Below are 24,922 nucleotides of genomic sequence, written 5' to 3' on the forward strand. Positions count from 1 at the left end.
GATGTATGAGTGTGTGTGTGCGTGGGTGCTATAGTGCATCTGATGGAGGCCACGTGATCAGGCTTGGATGGAAAGGTACTCCTTTACCGTGCTGCTGAAACTAAAAAGGGTCAGCATCTGTCTTGTTCATTGTAGTATAGTCCTGCTTAAAAGAAAGAATGGGGGGGGGTAGACATACACTGTGTTTTGTCTGTTGTATTTTGAGGGGCTGGGTGTCATGTGACCCAGGCTTGCATCAGACTTGATATGTTGCCAAGACTGGCCTTTCCCTCGGCCTCCTGCCTCCCCTCCCCCCCAAGTGCTGAGATTATAAGGTACATTGCCACGCCCAGCGTGACAGGCAGTGTGAAGTGCTCTAAGGGCAGAGGCAGCTCGTGCAAAGGCCCTGAGGTGGAAGGATCTTTTGCTGATAGACAAGAAATAGATATCCTGGTAGAGAGAAAAGGGGGGAATCGTGGGGACTTTAACATCACGGTAGGAGGCCAAACCACTTCCGGCCTTCTTAAAGACTTGAGAGTTGACTGTGGATGATATGGAGGTCAAGAGAGATACGCCACAGTCCGATTTGTACCTTTCTGGGCTCACTGAGACTATCGCAGATGGACTCGGAGAGAGGGCAAGGCTAGAAGAGGAGAAAGGCTGAAGAGGCGCATCCGCAGGCCAGGCTGCTCTCCAGCTCTAGGAGAGGCAGTTAGGGCGTGCGCCGTCCGTGCTGAACATGGAATCAGTCAGTTATAGATGGACGAAGTACGGAAGTTAAGACTTAGGGAAGAGACAAGGAGCTTGCTAACTTTCTGGCTTGCCGGTTGAGTCACAATTTGAGGTCCCTGAGATGAGTAGAGAATCCAGAATCAGGACTGAGATGACTGTGGCCATGACCGAGTGGACATTAGACGAAAAGGCCCACAGTTCAGGGGAGAGGTCTGAGCTGGAGGAGGGACTCCACGAAGCACCCAGAGAGAGGTAGCATGCCGACTTAGAGGCCTGGGCGAGAGGAGGGGACTTCAGGCCTGGGGCACTGCAGAAATGACAGGTGAGGAAGATAAGCCAGGCAGAAAGTGCGAGGAAGGAGGGGAAAGGGCCATCGGCTGTCTCCCAAAGAAGCAGCAGTGAGCAGCTGTGTGGGCTGCTGCCGGTAGGTCAGGTGAGCTGAGGAGCCAGCCGCTAGGGGTGGGGTCACCTTGGTGGGAGCAGCTTCGTGGAATATTAATGTGGTTAGAGCACTGGGGGAGAGGAAGTGAAGACAGCAAATGTCGTTGCTCTTTCAAGGACTCCTCTCTACAGGGGAACGGAGAAGCAGGCTGAGTGGGAGGAAGATGCGTCAAGAGGCTCAGTAAACACCTGACATAGTTAGTGTGAGGCCCCGTGAGGGCTGGGCAGGTGGGGAGGGCTGGCCACGCGAGAGGCACGTTACAAAGTTGGTGGATCAGTTTGGAGGAGATATTATCTAAATTACTCCCCTAGGCAGGCTTCTGAACCACTACTTTAAAGAATTGCTGTAAGGGGTCTCTCTGTTGGAGAGACCAGAATAGGGACCGTCTTGGCTGTGTTTAAGGTTTCTAAGGCCCTGGGCACCTGCTGGTGTTTATCAGCTATGCCCTGGCCCCTGACTCCTGGTTCTGCTGAGTGCCCCTGGCTCTTTTGTGTTTACCGGGAAGAATCTGGATGCCTGAAGTCTTCCTTGTCCTGATGTCCCAAGGCCAGTATCCAGCCTCCCAGTTCTCACTAGAATTCTTCCCGGTGAGCCTTCCCCACCTACAGGCTCTTGACTGCATTTGATGTCTTTTGCTGCAGCGCAGGCTGGACAACTTTGGGGCATCCTCTGCCTTGTGTTTCACCTCCTGTCTCCGAGGTTAATTTGTTAGGGACATAGGACTTCAGTTCACGACCAGAATGATTTTTTTGTCTTCCTAAGCATTATTATTCTGGACATAGTGAGATAGCTATGAGGTACCATTTTATAACACCTTGTATTGGATTAAAAGATTAATCCCAGCACTCTGGAGGCAGAGGCAGGCAGATCTCTGAGTTTGAGGCCAGCTTGATCTACAAAAGCTAGTTCCAGGACAGCTTCTAAAGCTACAGAGAAACCCTGTCTCAAAAAAACAAAACAAAAAGATGTAAGTTCCTGCAGGAGAAACTGATAGCCTGTGGGTGCCTCTCGGGGTTTTCCTTTGGCACCTTTGAGTTTTCATTGTCCTTGGCACTGTGTTACATTAGGACGTTCTCATGTAAGTATATGCTGTGCGTTGGATATACCTCCCTCCCCTTTCTCACCCAAGTTTTGCTTCTGTAATGGGAAAAGTGCATTTTACGGGAAGGCTTCATTTAGATTTCCAACTCTGATGTATCCTCGTTGATCTTCAGATTAATTTTGTTTTTGCTTGTCTGAGAAACTTCATTCGTACTTCCCTCTCAAATTCTCTTTACTTCCTCACCCTGTCTTACAAATGCTTATTTTAACATCTTTAACCCAACAATGCCGAACTACCTTGAAAATATTATTTAATAGTATGCGTAAATATTGCCTACACACCCTTTTTAATGAGAATATTATCTTCTTTGTCTCCTTTCTCCCTTTAGTTTATATTGTAAATGAGAACATTAGAACACAGGTGTTGATATTTTAGGCAGAAATGAAGATAGCCTGTCAGAAACCACCTGAAGTAATATATTTTACACATAGTAGTAAAGTTAACGTAGAAATCAATTACTCGGTGTTAAGTATTTTCAGATAGAGGCCAGTATCTAAGCAATCTAAAGGAAGTTGCCTAGTGGATGTTGGTCCTGAGGCCAGGCTAACTTCACAGCTGTTTAAACTCCAGCAGCTTGGCCCAGAGGGTACTGCTGTTTTATAACCGTATTTAAAATCTGTTCCTCTTTTACTCCCTCAGACTGAGTGCAGAGTTATAATGGGTCCCATTATAGGTAAAAGGTCTGTGACTCAGCCATCGAGCTGCTCAAACTCTGGGCTGTTTTAATTGCCACCATTAAAGCTTTAGTACTTTTATCTCATAAAAATAGATATCATTGATGTAAAATGTGTGCCTGTTGAAGATACATGTGTTCCTCTGCCCTCATAGTTAGCTAATCAGCCATTTGAGTTAGAACTTAGTTAGATTTTATGCAAATGGGAACATGACAAAGATCACAAATTCTGTTCTGAGTTAGCCTTTAATTAAGAAGACATTCCAGGGGTACTCAGGACAGCACCTCTCTCAAAGATCTCCTGAAAGAACCTTGCTTCTGTTACGGCTTGCATGGAGACTGCATTTGATTGATAGAACAGCTGTGGGCCCCCCAAGTTCCTCGTACCCAAGAGTACAGTGCTGATTTCAACAGTTCAAGGGGACATACACCAGTGACTCTCCTGTCCCTAGCTGACGCTTCAGCTTAAATTGAAATGTGTAGTTGGGGGCGCTTACTCTGCCTGTCTGCTGGTGGGCTCTTGTTGCCAAAGATATAAATCCTACAATGGGAGAACTTCAAAGTATGATGTAAACTCGAGAATGCCGTGCCGCTAAATATGAAAATGTGAAGAGCCGGTTTGTTCTGAGCCCCTTTTTTCCCAACGTGCTAACATGTCACCGTCATTCATTATTCATTTTGCCATTCGCAAAGATGACACCTCTCCAGGTCTGCAACGCGAGCATCTCAGCGGAGTTTAGCTGCCTCCCGTTCACGCTCACATTTATTTCTCTGTTGTAAAAATAGCACCTAATTAGTGGGGCATTTCGGTAGGTGACTCTCTCCTGCTCTTGCAGTGGTGGGGTTGTATTCAGAGAAGAGAGCAGGATCTTGACTCTAACTAAGAAGGACTCAATTCCAAACAATTCCAAAGTACAAACCCACCCACACAAAACATTTGTGAGCTACACAGCCAGCCTCTCGACTTGCCCAGCTGTGTAGATTCAATTATAATAATTTTCTCAGTTGCATAACATTGCTGTTTGTTTATTACTGCATTATTAGTCAGTGAATGAACCTCCCCCCTTTGACCCCTCAGCAGTGTTTATAAAATACTTAATTGCTTTGGTATCTTCTGTTTTGTGTGTGATTTCAGCTGGAAGGAGTCATGGGGACGTCATCCCCTCTAAGTGTTTAACAGACCCTTTCTAATGTGCAGTAAACTTACTTTTAAAGAAAGTTTAAGTATCAGGAGCCTTTAATATTTCCCGCATACACGCACGCACGCCTGTGTGCGTGCGTTAACGTGAAAATGAAGATTTTCTTTAAAAAATCTCTGCGTGACACTGTAGCTGGTGTGGTGGGAGCCACTGGCCTCTCCCCAGCCCTGTGCAGGTGGTCCTTACACCCTGCTCTTCCCACCTCTTGGAGGAGCTAGTGGGATTCTTGACCCACACTCAGTGATGAATTGGTAGGTATCATGGTTGGGAGTGTGGACCTTGTGGAGACTGCCAGCTTCCAGTCCTGCCTCCTTTCAGTGTGTGTGCCTGCGTGTGTGTGACTTGGAATGAATTTGTGTCCCCTTTGGATGCATCCTATCTTCCCATCTGTACATCAGAGACTGCATGGCGATACCCAGTGACACAGTCAGCACTGCCTCTTTGCAAAGACATAGGGAAGCTCCCCCATGCTCTCCGTGTGTCAGCTACCTCACGGGAGAAGGGTCCTCAGGGAGAGAAACCCAAAACCATTCAGAGTAGAATGAGAAGCTCTTAAGGTAGGCATTTATTTCAATGCACGGATTGCCGTGTGACGTGTTACCACAAACTTCATGGCTTCTAGCCACATCCTCTTCCTCCTCAGCACGTTGTTAGGTTGGGGTCTGGGCTTGGTTCGGCCGAGCCCACCCCGCTGCTCCAGGCCCTCTAGCACGTAGACCCGAGGTCTCCTGGAATCCTGATTACCAAGTCTGTCCATGTTAGGCAGAGTCACTCTGGGCTGCCCAGTTCAGCTTTGCTGCGTGTCACTGGAGGCCACCCTTAGCTCCTGGAGGCTGCCTGCCAGTCATGCCTGTGGTTTCCCCTCCACCCTGGCCACCGGCTCCTTCACAGCTTGGAAGGAGTCTTCTCTCCTCTTTAAAAGCCTCCCTGATTGGAGTCAGGCTTGCCTAGGATAATTGCCCCTTTGAGGGAGCCCTACCCCATGATTTCCCACCTTGACCAGACCTGTGATATCCCTTAACTTTCGGCTGGACACAGATCCTGCCACACCGGGAGATAAAGGGGCAGGCTTTGAACGCTGCCTCCCACAGATGCTATGCGAATGAGTTTTTATAGACCAGAGTAGTCTATCATTAAGCATTTATTGTCAACTAAACATGCTACATTCCCAGTCTCTGCATCGTGGAAAACTTGCCAAAAGTACATAAATTAACTTTATCCCTAAATTCCTTTAATTTCCCCCTTTTCAAAGATGGTTCTATTCCCAGTTCTGCAAAAACCCCTGGGATCACTCAGTGTTAGAGAGGGACCTGCTGTCAGTGTTTGATGTTTATGAGTTTTTAAAGCCGTAGGAATAACAGAGTAAGTTGCTTTTACTATTTTGCTATTTAAATAACACATGTAAGCAGTGTAAGTTGGCTTTCTGGAGCCAGACCCTATACTTTTCCACTTTGAGGATCAAACTTGCTGTTGAGTGCACAGGATGGCAAAGCACACAGTCACCTGAAGGGCAGAGTTTATTGAGCTGGATTAATTTCTTTTTAAAAAAGTATGAGTTTGACCTCCACCTTCATTGTCTGTGATTGGAGTTCCTCAGTGTCTTGTCTGTGTATGAAATATCTTGACTGACCTGGAAGCACTGTTGAAGACACACACAAGATCAAGTGTTCGATCCCTGGCAGCCCGGGTTTGGGGGAGTGCATATCCGTGGTCAGACTCCAGCTCTTGACACAGGTTTGGGAACAGTGAGGGCTTCAGTGCTGAAGTGGCATGAGAAGGTGTAGATTCTCGCTCATGGATGCTAACAAGGTATCTTTGCCCAGGGAGGGCAGAGTGGACAAGAAAGGGAGAGGCAGGCTTCGTGAGGGCTAGCAGTAAGACACCGCAGACGTGTTTTTGCCAGCTTGCTTCTAGAAAGAACTCTTCACTCAGCACCTGGTATTCCTGCTGTAAGAAGTTTAGAGATTCAGAAGAAGGCTCTCAATGTAAAACCGACTCAGAGTTCCCTCACAGTCTCGTCATTCTGGTTTCCTTGTGAGAGGCCAGAGGTGCCTTGATCAGTTGTGGACATGACCCTAGCATGTCACTCTTATAGGACATCATGCGTTCTTCCCTGCTCTTGTGGTCCAAGCAACACAAGGAATTATTCACGTTTACTGACACAGGCCTTTAAAAAAATATTAATTGTTATTATTTTTTCATTAAGATGCAAACATCTGGGCTTCCCCATGGGCCTTTAAGTGTGGTTGTATTGTGTCTTTCCTGCGGCCTCCCTGTGCTTGGTGGGAAGGAGACGGTCAAGACGCGGAAATTCCGGTCACCTGCACACTAATTTTGAGCAGCCATCACATGGGAGAACATCACTCAAGTTTCACATAAATGACTAAGCTAATTTTCCCAAGCATTTATGAAGCGATGGAGACACCTCAACACCATGTTCAGTTTACTATCAATTTACTTTGTACCTTAGGTGTGTGTGTGTGTGTGTGTGTGTGTGTGTGTGTGTGTGCAGATGAGCAGGCTGGTTCAACTCTGTATTCCCTAAATGTAAGCCTGTGATTTTATCTGCTGTTTTCCCTAAGACACAGCAATTGACTTACAAGGCAGAGGAAAGAATGGGCTCGGAGTCCCCGCAGTGCAGCGGGTTGAATGGAACACATGCTGCCTATTCTTTAGGGTTTGGGGGCTTTTTCAAGGCAGGGCAGGGAGGCAGGAAGCAAACTTGTCTTCTCCTGGTCCTGACGGAACTGAAATAGTCCGTGGAATGTTCCATCTCATTACTAAGTTGAACGACAGTTCTAGCAGACAGGGACATCGAGAGCAATAGAGGCGGAGTTTGTTTACTCTGAGACTCAGGAAGAATAGCAGCGCCCACCTCCAATTACGTATCTGGGCAAAAAGTTAGTAATATTCGGTAACACTCTAAGCTGTTGCTCAGAACCAAACTCCAGTTCTCCCCTGACCCTTTGAAGCAAAAATTTCAAATTTGTATTGAATTAAAAGCCACCCATCAGCTAAGCCAGGGCTAGCCAGGGTTTTAGAACCACAGTCTTCACGGCTTGGGTTTGGATGGTGGCCACAGCAGAGCTGGACTGCACAGCCACCCTTCTAGCTGAGGGACACAGTCTTGGCAGTGCCCAGCCTGTTTCGGCGCTTCTCGGGGGAAGCTAGGCTGTTCCAAGGCTGAAGAGAGAGGACATGTACATGACCTAGCGGAGCTCGAAGCATGTCTAACTAACTAACAGCAAGTGATTGAAAGGGAAATGACTCAGTGCAGTGCCCTGGGACAGCTTCACAACTTGCTGTCCATCCCCGCCCCTCCCCCGCTGCTAGGATGTGTCGGTCCATATAGTGCCCTGTCCAGCACCCCAGGACTGTTAGCTGAACAGGAGAGGCCTGTGGGCTCCTGACTCTCAGGAACTCCCATTGCTACAGAATTAGAGCAGTATCCAGCCCTGGTCAGGGTTAGAAGATACAGGAAAGAAAAGAAAGCCAAAGGCACTGGGTGATGAGCAAGACAGCCAGAGAGCAGAGGATGAGGACCCTGTGCTCCGGGTGTGGAGGAAAGCTCCAGTGCTCCTGGCATCTGGCTCTGCTGTGTCCTTCAGGGCAACTGAGTGGGAGAGACCAGTGCTGTAGGGCTGCTCTTCTACAGCTCCCTAGGCCTGGGACTGACTCAGGAGGCTCAGGATCGTGCATCTGATCTGCAGCGTCTTCAACATGGCTGCCTGCAAATCTGGAGCTCTTATGAGTTTTGTTTGTGTGGTGAATCTGTTTGCATTTAGATTCAGGCCTGGCAGCACTCACCTGTAATCCCAGGTACCCAAAAGACTGAGGCACGTGGATCACAAGTTCAAGGCCAGCCTGAGCAATTTGCAAGACCTTGTACCCAAAACAAAAGTTAAAAAACAAGCAGGCAGGCAGACAGATAGACAGAAAGATATGCGCACACTCGTGCGTGCACACACACACACACACAAGGTGGGGACAGAGACAAACAGACACTCATCTCAGCTTGAGTAAAGTGTTCTATGTCCTCCCACCTCAACATCCCAGCAGCTCTATAACTTCCTCAAATATTGTTGAGTGAATAAATTAGAGTCCTGATAGTAAGTGTATCAGCCGCCACTGCCGCATCTTCTTTAAAAGTGCTTTCCTTCTAAAAGTCTCCAGAACTTAGTGAACCTTTGCTAAGTGCTCCAAATCTTTATATTGTTTGCCTAAAGGCAAAACACCTTAGTCTTGATACCAGGCTTAATTTTTCAAAGAGCATAGAGGATCCAGGACCCAAGAAGGACGGGAAAAACAACAGCAAAAGTTCAGAATGTTTGTGATAGAAACATGTGTCCACAGTCATTTTTAAAAGAACTATCATAAATGCATTTTCATCTCATGTGACTAATTAGAGTTTGTAACTTGTAAACCATTTCAAATGTTGTCGGCTGCACCTGAGTCCTTGCTGGCAGGTCACTTCCTTAGCAGGTGTCTTCTCTCTCTGATGCTCTCTCCTTTCTGAGCTCCCTGATTCTGCTGGGGTCTGCTCCATTTGGTAGTGGCTCTCCCTTTTTGTCAGGCATTGTTTTGAATCCGTGCTTGTTTGCATATGTGCAAATTCAAACAAGTAAACGCATGTTCGTCTGAAAATGTGTTCACCCCCAGGCGTCCTGTGAGCTTTAGCAGTTGTATGTGTTGTATGTTGGTGATAAGATTTAGTTCACTCGTGTTGCTCTGTGTTGCTTACAGTTTCAGACTTGAGGAGTAAAGTAAAGGCAATGTGGGAAAGAAGATAAGATAGCCTTTGGATCCTGAGACCGTCCCAACTTTGCCCCACCACACTTTCCCCTCTTCTGTGACACTTCAGAGCGCTGCGGTCGGCATTGGCTCACCTCTGATGGGCGCATCTGGCCCCTCCAGTTTTGTACAGAGAGCTTACTCCTGTTCTTCCTAATTGTCGTGAGAGCAAATGCAGTAGAGCTCAGGACAAAAACAATATGACTAAATTTTTTTATACGAAACTTACACACTTTGGGCCATTTTTACTTATTTAAATATCAGTCGGCTGTTTTAGGTCCCCAGAGTCCACAACACACTACTTCTGAGGACAGATATCATAGTGTGTCAGAAGGCATATGGAAGCATGAGAGAACTGTGTCACGGAGAAAGCCCTGTATGTGTGAAATACACTTGGTATCTGAAATTCCTGACATTCGCTTTAATATGCCAGAAGTTGTAGGAATGGCCTGTATGGTAATATCAGAGTTAATGGCATTGATTACCTGTCAGGCAGTGGGGATTGATGGGAAAATGTCCGCTGCAAAATTAAATAGCATTAGAGAAGACCGCACCATGCGCTCGGTGGGGGGAGCAGGGGAAGCGGGGCCTGGGAGACTTTGTCGGGGCATTACTGGGAGCTCCAGGTTTTCATCCCCCACATGATTAAGGCAGACCATCTGTTCTTTGTTAAATGTTTACGGAAACAGCTTCCCTCTAAAAGAGCCGAGGAGAAGCAGGTCTGGTAAACACTCAGATCCCTGAGCACCTCTCCTGCCCTCCTCAGATAGCACCAAAACACCCGCGCTGCATAGCAAACAACATTAATACTTTTCTGTGTTGGGCCTTCACTTTTCTCCCTCCTTGTGGGTGATTAAATTTTTTACCAAGCCACTTACACATGGCCTCCTTTATTTCTAAAAGAAGTGTCTAATGATTTGTACGCTAAAGTGTGTCAATGAATTTTCAGTTTTTTGTGTTGTGTGTGAAATGCTTTTTCCAATTCATAAATGTGTGCTGGGAAGGCTCTCGGGAGACACAGGTGTCTCCTCCTGGGGTGGATGCCATGCAGGTTGAAGATGAGTATACATGCCCCATAGTGAGTTAGTTCATCGCTCCAAGTGGAATCATTGTTCTGACTTTCCCTTACTTTCAAGCAATAACTTTTCTTCTATTTTTTTTTTGAATACTAGATTCTCCCAAGGAAGTTTGATTTTTATGCCCCATGCAGAAAAGCAATGTCTTTTTCCTTGTCAATTATGTTTAAAAATGTAATAGTTACCTGAACTTCAGCAGTTTGCGTGTAGTAAAAGTTGAAGTCCGATCAACTAATATTTAGCTAATGCCTGGGACTGAGGTCACTAGGGCACGAGGGTGTTTGGGTGGTTCCTTTCTGGATCACTCTCTCACCTTCCCAGGAAGGGGCCCATGTGTAAGGCTTCAGGAGGCGAGGCATGGACCATAAGAACACTAACTTTAGGAAACCAAGGTCCACATCTCGTCTCTTTCCCTTATGTGGCTTCTGGTAGCCGCTCTGCCTCCTAGGACTTAAGCTTATCTGGAAGCTGGGGTAGCTACGACCACATCTTGTCTGTCTGTAAAGAGTCGTGTGTGTGCACTGGTGTGCTCTTCACACTTTGTGCTCACCCCTTTGTCTGAGTTTATTCCCTCTTTGTTTGACCAAGAAGGGACAGTTTGTATTTTAAGATTTGCCTTGTTTGGTGATGGAAATAAACGCTTTTAACCCCAGCACTCAGGAGGCAGAGGTAGGTGGATCTCTGAGTTCCGGGCCAGTTTGGTCTACAAAGGGGTTTCAGGACAGCCAGGGCTACACAGAGAAAATTGGGTGTCAAAAAACAACTGTGTGTGTGTGTGTGTGTGTGTGTGTGTGTGTGTGTGTGTGTCTTAATACCAATTTGTTGCTGCTGTTGATGTTCTTTTCTTTTTGGAGTGGTGGGGATCGAACCCAGGGCCTTGTGTGTTAGGCCAATGCTATACCTCTAAGTTAGATGCCCAACCTTCCCAGATTCTGAAAACGAGCTTAAGTCCTTCACTTAGCAGGTGAAGAAGCTGAACTTTGGTTGAGTGCAGTGACTTCTCCAGAGAGCAGTTGGTGATAGAGCCTGGGCTGGAATTTTAATGTTTCAGCTTGGGGTTCTGGGGCATTTCTTCCCTGCTGGTGTGACTCAAGAATTGAATGTGACGGTCTTTGGAGCAGCCAAGGCTGGCTGTGGACCAGTGGGCTGCTGTGTTCAGTTTGTAAAATGTTGTTTTGGGAACAGCCACAGAGGGAGACGGGGTAAAACTTGGTGCTGCCTCCCTAGAAGTATTCCTGTATGTAAAGATTTTAGAAGCTAGATGGACTCAGAAGACACGGGATGGAGGAAAGCTGCATCCAGGTCTCCCCTGTGTAGAGCTCTGGGGAGTCACATCCTCTTCTGGAACTCTCAAGTTTCTCTCTGAAAGATGGAGATACATGACTAAGATCTTCCTGTAGGTTTAGGTAAACGGACATACAGGCTCAGTATATGGCTGGGGATATGCTGAATTAGTATGTGATATTAAGATGTTATTTCTATTTCTTGTACTTAAATGTGGGGTTTCTTCCTTTGCCCACAATAATGCTTAGCTTATCCCATGTTAGTGTCCAGTCTGTGTAAGGTAGACCCCCCCCCCCGATCTGTGTCTCCTCAGACATGTTATTATGTCATTGTCCACACCTGTGAAATCAAAAGGTTCACTGTCTTAGTCCAAAGATCTGACCTGGGGAATTTGGTGATGGTCAGGTCATTAAACCCATGCTGGGCGTATCGTAGGATCACTCATATCAGAGGAGCGTAGGAAAAAGGCAGAAGATGACTGGAAGTTGCAGGTGGGATGTTTTCAGGTGTTTTGTTGAAATGTAAAGGTTCCTCAGATGCCACAGCGTGCCTTGTAGATGCTGTGCCTGCTCTGCCCTGTTTGTGGGTCACGGCTGTGAGGCCACTCTGTGTGGCAGTCATTTACTCTGGCCTCAGTTGACTTCTTAGCATCTTGTCTATTTGTCAATATTTTCTGATGTGCTCTCTGGGTACCTCCCGAATACATGTCAGGGTTTCCCTGCACTGTACCCTACACTAACTCTTTCTTCAGCAGTCTGTGTATGTATGTATCTATGCACATATATACACACATTTTACTTCTTGTCCTGGTTCTTGTGATTGAAGAGGTACAGAATGTCTAGCTCTCTAACAGCTTTTCCCTTCCTGCACTATTTTTTTTCCTGTAGTAATAAACTGGTATTTAAAATGTAACATTTTCCTACTTAAAAGCGTCCCTTTTAAACAAGTGTTTCCAGGCTGAAAGAGAATGGCAAATCCCACAACCCTTAGTTTGTAGGCATCTGCTTCCCTGAGTACAGAATCAAACTCCCGAAACATCAGTCACTGACTTTAAGTTCCTTGAGGAATGAGAAACTAATTTCAATCCCGTTTGTGTTCCTTAGCATTCTCCGTCGGAGCCCTTTCTAGAGAAGCCGGACATGACTCAGGTCAGCGGACAGAACGCTCAGCTGGTGAAGGGCGACGATTACCTGCCGTCAATAGAACAGCAGCCACAGCAGAAAAAGAAGAAAAAGAAAAACAACCATATTGTTGCAGGGGATCCCAGTAAAAGTTTTGGTAAAGATGACTTCCCTGGTGGGGTTGATAACCAAGAACTAAGTAGGAACTCGCTGGATGGGTCCCAAGAAGAAAAAAAGAAAAAGAAAAGGCCGAAAGTCAAAAAAGATCCGAAGGAATTGAAGGAACCGAAGGAGAAGAAAGAGCCCAAGACCCCAAAAGCCCCGAAGATCCCCAAAGAGCCAAAGGAAAAGAAAGCAAAAACTGTCACACCAAAACCCAAATCCAGCAAAAAGTCAAGGTAGGCTGTGGGTAGAGTCTGAGGCCACAGGGCGGACAGCCCCAGGCTGCAGTGGTCTGCACAGCTGCGAGGGATGGCTCTCATACCGTTCTTGGACACCTGTCACTCACGTAGTAAAAAGCGAAGGTTTCTGTGCATTCCAATCTTTAGGACTCCACTGTTATGAACTGTTGATTTAGTGTCTGTACTGGCTGAAAGATTTTATTTAGCAGCCAACTTCTTCTTTCACAAACCAGCACTGTACTTGGCTCTCTGGGTAACTGATAGGAAATAGGAAGGCTTGCAGGGGAAGCAAAGCCCCTGCGAGCTCTGAGCATCTCTGGGTAACTGATAGGAAGGCTCTAAGCATGTCAGCACCATTTCCAGCCTCTGAGAGAGAATTAATTGTGTCTGCTTAGCAGGGTAAGTCTTCACGGCAGGTTGAAGTCCTTGTGGGGCGTGTGGGAGAAACCCAGTACCACTCATCATCAGATGTGGCTTCAAGGGCAAACAGTGGGGACTTTAAGGAACCAGGAAGGAGCCTCCTTGCCCTGTACTCCCCACCAACTCTCTGACCCCCTAGAAGGCATATTTATTTGGTAAGAAAATCTGAGAGACGACATTGAAGACTAATTTTTTTCATTTGTTCTGAACATTTCTAACAACTGTTCTGAACCAGTTCCAAACATCTGAATCTATTTTTCAGAATATGGCTCATGTTAGGAAATATAGTTTCCAGATGGAAGTATTGCCAGACTTGGTTAATCTGAGCCTGTTTGCACACTCGGATAGAAAACATGCTCCACCCTCTGGCCTGTGTGCACATGTAAACATTTGTCTGCACACATGCTCAAATGTGTCATTGCCTTACACTTTCTGTGATGACTAGCTGTAGCCTTTTGCTGGTGGACTCTATTGTATGTACGTGTGTGTGCAGGCATACCAGCACACAGAGAGATGGTAGTGAGACTATCTTGATAGCTCAAACCCATGATTATGCTATGTGTTGATGGTGTGTAGCATAATCATCTTTTTTTTTTTTGCCACGAATGTCTTTTATGGTGTCCAGGTAACCGAGTATATGCAATAATTCAGACTTATTGATAACTCTGTATTTACGGTCTGGCTTGGATCCCTTAGCATCTAGTTTCTTTGCTGAGAACACTTTCTCCTGGTGAAAGCCCACAACTCATTACGGAACCTTTACATTCTTTAGAGAGGCATTTTCTGACCTGCTTGTCTGTAGGTGAGTGTCGGGACGGTGATGGGTGAGACAGACGCAGCTGAGGACTTCCGTCTCACTGTCTGGTTTGTTTTCGGAGCATGTGACTGCCTGAGTGTAAATGGTGTGCTTTGGTGTGAGGAGGTGCATGCCTGTGTCTCCCAGAAGTCAAACCCTACTGTGAGGAAGATGGTCCTTTCCTCTTCAGCTGTACCTGTGTGTGCCAAAGAGGCTTTCTGGACCTTAGAGATGCATCACCAACATTTGGTGTCAATTTTCATTGCAGTTCCTTTTCTTTTCCTTTTCCTTTCTTTTCTTCCTGTCTTTTCACCTAATTGTGAAACGGCGTAGAATCATTCTGGGATTCTGACAGAGGTTTGCAGCCACCTTCCTCAACCCGAGTCTGATCAGGCAGGCCCCGTGTCTACAGTTTGCTTGAGCACACCCAGCCTGCTGTGGAGCACTCTGGTGATAGGTTTGGAGATGCTGTATGTCACAGTGACCCAGGCAGCACCTTCCGGACAACCGTGGGTATCCAGTTTGGTCAACGCTGGGCGTGCAGCCTTTCCTCGGTGGAGCTACAGATCCGTTCTTGGTCCAGAGAGCTTTCGGGGAAGGTTGTCTCCAGGGTGGGCCAGCCGCTGTCATCCTGAGCATGAGTTAGGGTCTCTGTGAGTGTTTAGCACAGCTTACTGCTTGGGGCCTGCACATGCTCTTTCTGTAGGCTCGGATAGCTCTTTCCCTCACCCTGCTGGTCCCCACTAGCTGTCCCCTCGAGAGCTAAGAGTTGTAAAGCGTCAATGGTTTGAGTCTCCTTGACTAGAGCACATTGATGTGTGTAAAGATGTCGAAGTGATAGGAACCTGATGGGGTGTGTGTGCAGAGAATTATTAGCAGGCTATGTTTGGGGGTGATGTTGCAGGAGGGGAGGCGGTGGAGAGTTGCTAGCACCTCCGTTGGCTTGGCTAAGCTATCACCATGTGTGTGACCACTGTCTGATTTACAATGAAGTGTGGCAAGGACCATCCCCAGAAGCTTTCCGGTTGTTGATGGTCTTTCAGGATTGGCTGTCCAAACATAGGATAATTGCATTGAGATGTTAAATAAATTAACAAACCAAACCATTATTTTGTCAAGCCACATTGTTGCTATTGGTCAGATGAATTGAGTATGTCAATTGTGGTCTCCTTGTTCAGTTACGTCTACAAGGAAATAGCATCCTTGAATCAAGGATAACGAGAATGCATACGGCTACATGTAAATTCTGAATAGCATAGCAGAATAATTATGTAAATTGAATATGCAGTGATGAAGGTAATAGGGGGTTTGGGTTGTGTTAGTGCTGGGGCTGAATTGCCGGAGCAGTTTGCGTCTACGCAGTGGACTACAACAGTGGCAATTTTGTTTTGCAAAATGCTATGTGATACCGGTTATTTCCATCCTTGAATAAGTTAACTTGATGAATTTGTTTATACAGAAAATGATTTTCCTACAGAGGGCTGCAGCAGAGGAAATAAACAAGTGAAATGAAAAATTTAGACTAGTAGCTCCCCACTTCTTTCCTGCAGCCCGCGAGCCGCCTCGTGCGGCAGCTCTGCCAGCAGACGTGCTGGCCTTTGAGGGGGTGGAGAGGAAGTGGCTGCTGCTGGTTTGTGGCATCCTCATGCCCTTGCTAATGAAGGATGCACGGGTGGTGGCTGCTGCCCAGAGCTGGCCCATCTGGGTCTGTTGCAGCCGTCTCGCCCCCTGGAGCTCACTCGGTTCTGGGGAAAGTGAGGAGCTTGAGTTTGTAGACGTCAACCACCTTGATAGCCATATCTTTCCTGTGCTGGAGAAACCAGAGCAATCTGCCTGAAGCAGTTGCAAAGAATAGTGGTGCAACAGGAAGACCAGTTGTCCAGCACGTTAGAATAAAGACACCTTGCATCCTAACAATGAGCAACAAAATGGGCTCCCCTGGGCCACCCTCCTCTTGTCTAGTAGAACCATGTTCTTCTCTTTTTTTTCTTTTTCTTTTTTTTTTACTTACAATATATTTTTCCAAACCTGTGTTACTCTCCCCTGGTGCCCTTATAGCTTTCAGATACTGGCTGTTAATATGGAAAACACCGCCAGGCCTTCTGTGGCTGCCGAGGGTGCATTTTACATCTGTAAGGCTTCTGGAGGATTTGCGCCCTCCTTTCAGGGTGGCTTCTGTTGTGCATGCATGGGCTCTGTGAAGTGAGAGAGAATTCAGAGGAAGTGCCCCCTTTCAGTGATTCTTGAAGGATTTAGTGGTCCATTTAGCTCCATAAAGATTCTTTGAATGTGCAGAACGAGGGGAACTTGGCCAAGGATTGTGACTTGACTCCTGAAGCCTGAATTAAACGAAGCCGGCTCACGGCTGCTGATGCGGTTTCTAGGAACACATTTTGTTCCTTGCTCCATTCCCCACCCCCGGTGTTAAATTTAGCAGAAACGAAAATGTTATTTTTCAATTGAGTGAAGATAGCATTTTATTTTAAACCAGAAAATAAGCATACTGCTTTTATTTAAAAATAAAAACACACGAAGCACCCAAAGCACGTGAGGTGTGCTTTTTGCAAGACCCCTTGATTATCATTAACAATAGTAGTCGCTACTTACTTAGCCGTGTCCTTCTGAGGAACTCGTTTTTTCAATTATAATCTCACCAAGCTAGGGCGTTTTTACCCAAGAAATACTTACTCAGTTGGCAAGCCTGGTGTCTTGGTAAACTAAAACATATTTGCCGTTCGCTCTGTGTTTGTAAAGCTTCTACGTCTTCTTGTGTTCTCGTTCCTTCTTTCCCTTCAAAACACTCACCTGCTCTGATTTCATTTGGTTCAAGACATTGGAAAATCAGAAAGACGTTGTTTTGGCTCAAGCCAGTGGAAGAGCATACACACACCACATGCTACACACACATATGTGTTTCAAGTGTGTGACTACAAAACGGAGCTCTGAACCCTTCGAGGGCCAGTGAGCATGAGAGAAGGAATGGTACCCACAAGGACCATGCTGGCTCCGCCTCTGAACTGTCTCCCAGGCCTCTTGTCACCTGCCTGCACCACCCTCCACTCTCAATGCTTGTTTTCTCTCCCACAGAGCAACTGGCAGTGGTTTAGATCCCCAGACCTTTCTTCACCTTGGGCTAACCACTCAAGTACCTCTCTGCTTCTCTGGTTCAGGGTAGGAGAATCAACAGGCCACTAGGAAAGCCAGTTCTGCCCTCATTGTGCCATATGCCAGATGCAGGCAGGACTGGATCCTGGTGGAGCATTGTGCCTTTGCAGTGAGCTGCAGTGCAATGGAAAGGATGGTGAGGCCCTCCCTCTGGCCTCTCCCTGTGCCACCAGATAACAGGGGAGGCAAAGAGGCCAGAGCTGCAGTGGTGTGAGAGGGAGTGTCCAGAGACACTTTTTACACTCTTCCTTAAGCAGAGTGTTAAGAAGGAGTGTATTTTGCCACAGTAGACGTGGCTTTGATCTTGTTCCTGGGAGAAAAGGACAAAAAGGATCATGGATGATTTTTTTTTAATTAAAAAGTCTTTATTATGTGGGAATGCTTTGAAAAAATATGAAAATCTGCACAAGGCAATGCTCGTCTCCTGTTGTGTGAAGATGTTTGACAGGTTGGCCTGGGACTACCCAAAGCCCTCCTAAAGTCACTGGATGTCAAAGCCACAGCATAGAGAACCTGGAAGCTTCTATCTCTGCTGTCATCCTCATCTGCATGTGGCTTCGCTCTGACATACAGATTTGAAGTAAGGGAAAAAAGTTTTGATTCTTTAAAAGTTGGAAGCATTACACCCTTAGACATCCACTAGAGTATGATTTTATTTTGCTTTATTGTGGTCTTGAATTATAGAGGAACAGTATAGTTCACAGTGGTCTACTGTCTCTGTTTGGCTAGATGGTGGTATTTTTCTCCTTGGTGTTGGTCTACCTAATTTCTATCCTGCCGACTGCACCTGATTGAAATGTGGGTGGTTAGCGTGTCTCCCTTGTGTTAGCCACACTGGTGGGTCAGAGAAGGTAAGTGTGAACCCGGAGAGTGTGGTTCTGAGTGCCAAAGTGTCCTCTGGAGCGCTGCCCGTGAATAGAAGTGATGTCTTAGAACATGGCACTGGCTGTAAAATGTGCCCATCTACCAGTGCGGCATTAGCGGTGTTCTCCGAGAGACTCCTGGGAGTCTCTGGTTTGAGCCGGCACCGGAATGTCTAATTGGGCTTCTCCTTTATGCAGCGTTGCAGGGCCAGACGGTGGTGCCACATAGCCAGCGTGGCTCATGTCTGTGTAGGGCTTCCGTGAAAACACCACATCTCAGCTGACTGCACTTCTTTTCCATGTTCCGCATCCTAATTGAGTCCACAGAGCAATGTAGATTTTTTCAGTGTTAATTCTTAACTGCAAGACAAAATCTTTGCTTTAGAATGTGCTACTGTTAAAAATTTTATTCTTTCATTCAAGTTTTCTGTTCTTCTACCTAAACAAACAAACTGATATAGGTAAGATGTCCTTTAGAAAATGGCCAATACTGTAACAACCCTAAAGGCAGGGTCATGATGTTGTCTTAAAATGACCCAGGCCAACACCAAGCAGAGCTGGTGTTTACAGAAACATTTGCTGATACCCAGCATGCCGTGGGAGGCCAGGTAGGTTTGCATCTGCAATGCCTGGAAGTTTGTAGAATGTAAAAATGACATGTGTTTGAAACACGAAATCAAATTTGACATTGAGATCTTTTCTAGCTTTCTTTGCTAGTCCTTTCTTTACAATCTAGTACGTTATGTGCCAAGGAAGTACCTTTTCTGCAGTAGCTAGACCTTTGAGGGCAACAGTGTGCAAGGCTGCTTTCTGGGTGTTTTACTTAGTGTCTTTCATAGAACTCAGTGCTGGTGGTTTCTGTATACATCCTGTGTTGTTTGTAGTAAACCCACGGTCTTCGTGTTTCCCTCTCACAATCCTTTACTTCCTCAAAAGGAGTAAAGTGAAGAAACCGTGGGGATGTGTGAACGAGGGTCTCAAGGTCTCAAGGTGCCCGTGTGGAGTCAGGAGTGTGTGTGAGCGAGGGTCTCAAGGTCTCAAGGCTCCCGTGTGGAGTCAGGAGTGTGTGTGAGCGAGGGTCTCAAGGTGCCTGTGTAGAGTCAGGGAGTGTGTGTGAGCGAGGGTCTCAAGGTCTCAAGGCTCCCATGTGGAGTCAGGGGGAGTATGTAAGCGAGGGTCTCAAGGTGCTCGTGTGGAGTCGGGGAGTGTGTGTGAGCGAGGGTCTCAAGGCTCCCGTGTGGAGTCAGGGGGAGTGTGTGTGAGTGAGGGTCTCAAGGTACCAATGCTCCCGTGTGGAATCAAGCATGCAGGCATCTCAGTGGGCAGAGAGAACACAAAGAGCTAGGTAGCCTGGTCTCAGGCCAGGTGTTAGGCTGTCTCCTTGTCTGGGTGTGATGCATGTTGTCTGCTCCTCATCTTGTTCTGCCCCCTTTACAGCTTATTTTGCTGTCTGCGGTTTATTATGAACTAGTTATGCCATCAGATGCGTTGTAATGCTAAGACTTTAAAATTTTTATTTTATTTTGTAGGGGTGATTCTGCTTTTTGATACGTAACATTTTATGCTGATTCGATTGATCATTTGAAACTTTTGTGCTTTTTAAAGTTAATTTTTAAGTTACATAAAAATTGATCTTGTTATGGCATTTTAATAGGCATTTATCATTGTACTTTGTTCGTGTTTGCCCAGTTCCTCCCCAATCCATCTTCTCACCAAACAGTAACCCCCTTCTGATTGTGTATGTGTGCATGTTTGTGTCTGAGTGTACATGCATGGATCTTGGCTGCACATAGGGGAGAAGACATGAGTTATTTGTCTTTATGTCTTGGCTTATTTTATTTGGCATGATATTATATTTTTTTCTGCAAATGATGTAATTTCATTATTCCTTATGATCACACACACACATATTATATTATATTTTCTGGGTCTGTACAGGCCTGTAGATCTGCTCCGTGCATTGACTATTGCCAAAGGAGGTGCAGTGAACATTGACGTGCCTGTGTCTCAATGAGGTGCTGACTTGGATTCGTTCAGGCGCACCAAGGAGTGATAGAGCTGAGTCACCAAGGTTCTGTTTTTAGTCTTGTGAGGAACCTGTATGCTGACTTCCACACTGGCTGCCCCATTTTCCATTCCCACCCCGAGTGACTAGGGCTCCCCTTGGCCCACATTCTCTCCAGCATTTGTTATTGTTGATTTTCCTGAAGAGGGCATGAGGGCAGACAGCTGTGGCGTGCGCTTCCCTGGTGGTGAAGGATGGTGAAGGATGTCCTTAGCGGTCACCTTCACCTGCCTGCTTTCCTCTGGAGAATTGTCTGCCCAGTCCACGTTGTCCGTTTAACTGGGTGGCCATTTGGGGTTATAGATTATAAATGCTAACCTCTGTCAGATACATAGTTGGTAAAGATTTTCTTCTGTTCTGTTGGCTGTCTCTTTGATCTGCTGCTTGTTTCTCTTGCTGCATAGATACTTTTGATTGCACTTGTGCCCATTTGTCAATTTTTGAAATTATGTCCTCAGCTACTGGAGTCCTTGTCAAAGCGAAGCCCTTGTTTATATGGTGTGACTCCGGACATTTCAGAGTTTCAGGTCTTAAAAGTAGCAACATTATATTTATGAAGTAGCAATGAAAATGATTTTATGGTTGGGGGTCACCATGTGAGGAACTGTATTAAAGGGTTGCAGCATTAGGAAGGGTGAGAACCGCTGCAGTAAGGTCTTGGATCCGTTTTGAGTTGGGATTTGCAGGGAGAGTGTCCCATGTTCCCAGCATCAGTTGTTGAAGAGGCTGTCTTTTCTTCAGAGTATGTCTTTGAGACCTTTGTCGGGAATTAGGTACTGTCACTATGTGGCTTCATTTCTGGGTCCTCTGTTCTGTTCTCTTCCATTGGTCTAGAGATATATTTCTGTCTTACTCTTGTTACCATGGCTCTGCAATAAATTGTGAGGTCAGGTATTGTGATACCTTCTAGCATTATTTTTTCTGTTCTGGATTGCTTTGCCTGTTGTTTGTTTGTTTGTTTGTTTTGTGTGTGTGTGTGTGTGTGTGTGTTTCTGTATGATTTTGAGGTGGCTTTTGTTGCTGTTCTGTGAAGAATATCATTGAAGTTTTTATAGGGATGGTTTTCAATAATTCATACACTTCCACATACTCCAGTCCTGCCACCCAGGAGCATGTCAAGTCAACCTAAAAAGATTGTCATCATAGAAGCCTTTTACCACATTGGTTGAGTTTATTCTTAAGTTATAAATTTTTTTAAATAAAATATTCTAAAAGCTATCTTAATTCCTGTCCAATTCTTCCCTGGCAAAATTTGTTATCAGTACATGGAAACGCTACTGATTTCTCTATGACAATTTTGTGTCTTGCTACTTTGTAGAAAGTCAGTCTCAGAGCGGCCTTCACAGGGTTTGCAGCGGGATCCCTGGGCCCTTGAAGACAGGATGGTGTCCTGAGCGGGCAGAGGTAACCTGACCCCGCCCTCCTTGCTCTTTGTGACTCCCCGTGAGGGCAGAGGTAACCTGACCCCGCCCTCCTTGCTCTTTGTGATTCTCTTCTTTGTTCCTTTTGCCTTCTTGCTCTCTGGCTAAGTATTCAGATAGCACATTGAATAAGAATGGAGGGACAGGAGCCAGGCCTGGTTACACTCCCTTTAATGCTAGCACCTAATGGATGGAGGCAAGCTGATCACTCCAAGTACCAGGCCAGCCATGACTATATAGGAGACCCCTCTCCCAACAAAGAAAGAGACACTCTCTCAGATTTCCCCGTCTAGAGAGCATTGGGTGATTTCTCGTACTGCCTTCATTAGACTGAGGTTAATTTCTCCTGTTACTAGTTTCTTTGGTTTGGTTTTCTAATGTTACTTTTAATTTTCACTATTTAGAAAGCTCACTAAGTAGTAAGGTGTCTTAGGGTTTTGGTTGCTGCGGCGAAACACCATGTTCCAAAGCAAGTCAGGGGAGGAAAGGGTTTATTCAGCTTAGGTTTCCACATCACTGTTCATCATCAAAAGAAGTCCGGACAGGAACCAAACAGGGTGGGAACTTGGAGGCAGGAGCTGAGGCAGAGACCATGGAGGGGAGCTGCTTACTGGCTTGCTCAGCCTGCTTTCTTACAGAACCCAGGATAACCGCCCAGGGATGGCAGTACCCGCAAGAGGCTGGGCCCACCCCCATCAATCTCTAATTAAGGAAATGCCCTACAGAACAGACTATCTTATGGAGGAGTTTTCTCACTGAGGCTCCATCCTTTCAGATAAATCTAGCTTGTATCAAGTTGACATAAAACTAGCCAACACGTGAGCACTTAGACAGCTTTGGTTTGTGAAGCTGGTTGTGCTTTTTCACCAGCGTTGAGCCCTGAAGTCCAATGGCAAACTGCATTCCACTGTGGCCACCACAGCCAGAGCCTTTGTAGAGTTGCTAAGCCCCAGCCCTCTGTCCCACAGCCTAGGCAGCAGTTCTCAGCATTAGCCTCACCTTCTTGGGAAGTCTGTGGTTGTGGTTGTGGTTGTTGGATGTGCTGCTTCACACCTCATCCAGGCCGGCTGGGAGGTTGAGACGGGAATGTTGCCACAAGTTCAAGGCCAGCCTAGGCGACAGGAAGATCCTGCTTGCTATGCAAGTGTAGGGGCCTGAGATTGGATAGCTAGTACCTCTATGAAAAGCTGGATATATATGATGGCATGGACTTGTAATTGTAGCTCTGGGGAGGCAAAAGACGGGCATATCCCCAGAGCTTGCTGGAGGTCAGCCTAGCCAACCAAGCTCCAGGTCAGGGGCATTGGTCCATCCCAACACACACACACACACACACACACACACACTCTCTCTCTCTCTCTCTCTCTCTCTCTCTCTCTCTCTCTCTCTCTCACACTCACACTCCCCTTCTTTTTTGGTTTTTTGAAACAGGGTTTCTCTGTAGCTTTGGAACATGTCCTAGAACTAGCTCCTATAGACCAGGCTGGTCTTGAGCTCACAGAGATCTGCCTGCTTCTGCCTTCCAAGTGCTGGAATTAAAGGTCTGGCTAATGCCCTTCTTCTTAAGGAAGATGATATATTATTTTGGAGAAGCATGAACCCTTAATAATGTCCCTGATTAAGGGTCCTGACCTAAGTTTCAAGACTGATTTTTTTTCCCCCACTGTCATGAGAATACTCATGAACTTACTTCCTCTTCATGACCTCAGCATGTTTGGCTTTGCAATATGGCTCCTTCTACAAGTTTCTTTTGAAAATGAATGCTCACAGGTTGACACTAATGACTCTTTAACCACATTCTGTTGTGTCATAAATCAGGCCAGCCCTTACTTGTAATAAGTTCTTGCTCTTGTTTTTAGAGAGCCTACAATCTCCTAGACAAGCGTTGATCAACTGTGATCCACTAGCCCCGTCTTAGTCAACAGCCCCCACTCTGTTAGTGGACAGCTGTGTCTTCAGCTAAATAGGAGTCCTTCCACAAGAGTGGAACCCCAAGAACAGGTCCCCACAGGATAGCACAACTCGGAATATGGAGTTTGTGTTTTAGCGATTGTACCTAAACGTTCTCCTCAGGGTGGTGCGTGCACGCTCTGACGGCATTGGGGGTAATCCCAGGACCAATGAGCTGGGCTGTTGGCTGTGGACCCTGGTGTCGGCCAGTGTGAGTCTGCTCCCATAATAAAGTGTGGACCTCGAGGCTGCAGGAGCAACAGTGGTACCCTTGGATTTATGTTTGTTTCCAGGGCTTGCCAGCATGAGTGAGGCTCTGCACATGAGTGGGGGTAGGGGTAGATCTGTATTTGTATTTTTGTCATATTGCGGATTGGGGAGATAGAAGAAGAAAGGACTTTGACTTGGAGATGTTATTTATAAATGGCATTTATTGTTCTGATTTTGAAAAATTTCTGTTCTCCAGTTTGTTAACAATTTAGTCTCATGTCATTTTTTCTCCTCTTTTCCCTCCCTCCCTCCCTGCCTCCCTTCCTCCCTCCCTCCCTCCCTCCCGAGCTAAGGTCTCAAGTAACTTAGGCTAGCCTTAAAATCCTGATGTTGCTGCTTCTGCCTCCCATGCTCTGGAAATAGGAGTGTGTGCCACTGTACCCTATAGATACTGAGGAAAGAACCAGAGCCTTTTACACGGTAGACAAGCACCCTGCCAGCCGAGCGTGCTCACCTGGATCTTCAGCGCCACTACAGTGAGCTTTGTAGATGGCTCGTCATGAAGGGAGATTGCTATTCCAGCTTCTGTTTTTTAAATAAACATTTTTTTAAATGTTAAAAGTATTTACTGTTGTTATGTATCTGAGCACACCCACAGTGTCCATGTGGGGTTCGACGATGATGTGATCTGAGCTCTTGGATCAAACCCAGGCTTGTGTGATAAGCACTTTCACCCAGGGAGCGATCTTACTACCACTGTCTTGTGGTTGTTTAGAATTTTTTTTGTTTTATGGTGGTGGGGGGTGGGGGGTATGTGGGGGTGTGTAGGTGTGTGTTAGAAAATAGGAAAGTGTCAGTACGTAGGAAAAAGCTTTGTAGCCAGGTGGTGATGGTGCACACTTTAATCCCAGCTTTTGAGCGGCAGAGGCAGGCAGATCTCTGAGGTTGAGGCCAGCCTGGTCTACAGAGTGAGTTTCAGTACAGCTAGGACTACACAGAGAAACTCTGTCTTATGGGAGGTGGAAAGGAAGAAAGAAAACAAAAAAGAGCTTTGTACTTATTAAACTACTTAATTAGATATTAAGTAAAAAAAGAAACATAAGCAGCTCACCAGCCCCTCTAAGTAGGCACCAGGAATACAAAGATAAATACGGTTTAGTTCATAGGACAGTCGATGAAATAGACACAGTACTTTGACTTTAGAATAACTCAGTAATGTTAACACCAGTTTC

General features: G+C 46.2%; 1 protein-coding gene across 3 annotated transcripts in view; it reads left to right on the top strand.

Moving 5' to 3' along the window:
* Positions 1-24,922, top strand: part of Chd7 (chromodomain helicase DNA binding protein 7) — a 177,109-nt gene that overhangs the window by 86,830 nt on the left and 65,357 nt on the right. For all 3 annotated transcript variants that reach the window (XM_041656745.1, XM_041656743.1, XM_041656744.1), the window contains exon 3: positions 12,382-12,797. In XM_041656745.1, the coding sequence (XP_041512679.1) occupies positions 12,382-12,797 (416 nt within the window). The remainder of the gene's footprint in view (positions 1-12,381; positions 12,798-24,922) is intronic.

The sequence above is a fragment of the Microtus oregoni genome, unplaced genomic scaffold (assembly GCF_018167655.1).
Source record: "Microtus oregoni isolate MIOR12 unplaced genomic scaffold, Mior012 000008F_ref0000371, whole genome shotgun sequence".
Classification (NCBI taxonomy): Eukaryota; Metazoa; Chordata; class Mammalia; order Rodentia; family Cricetidae; genus Microtus; species Microtus oregoni.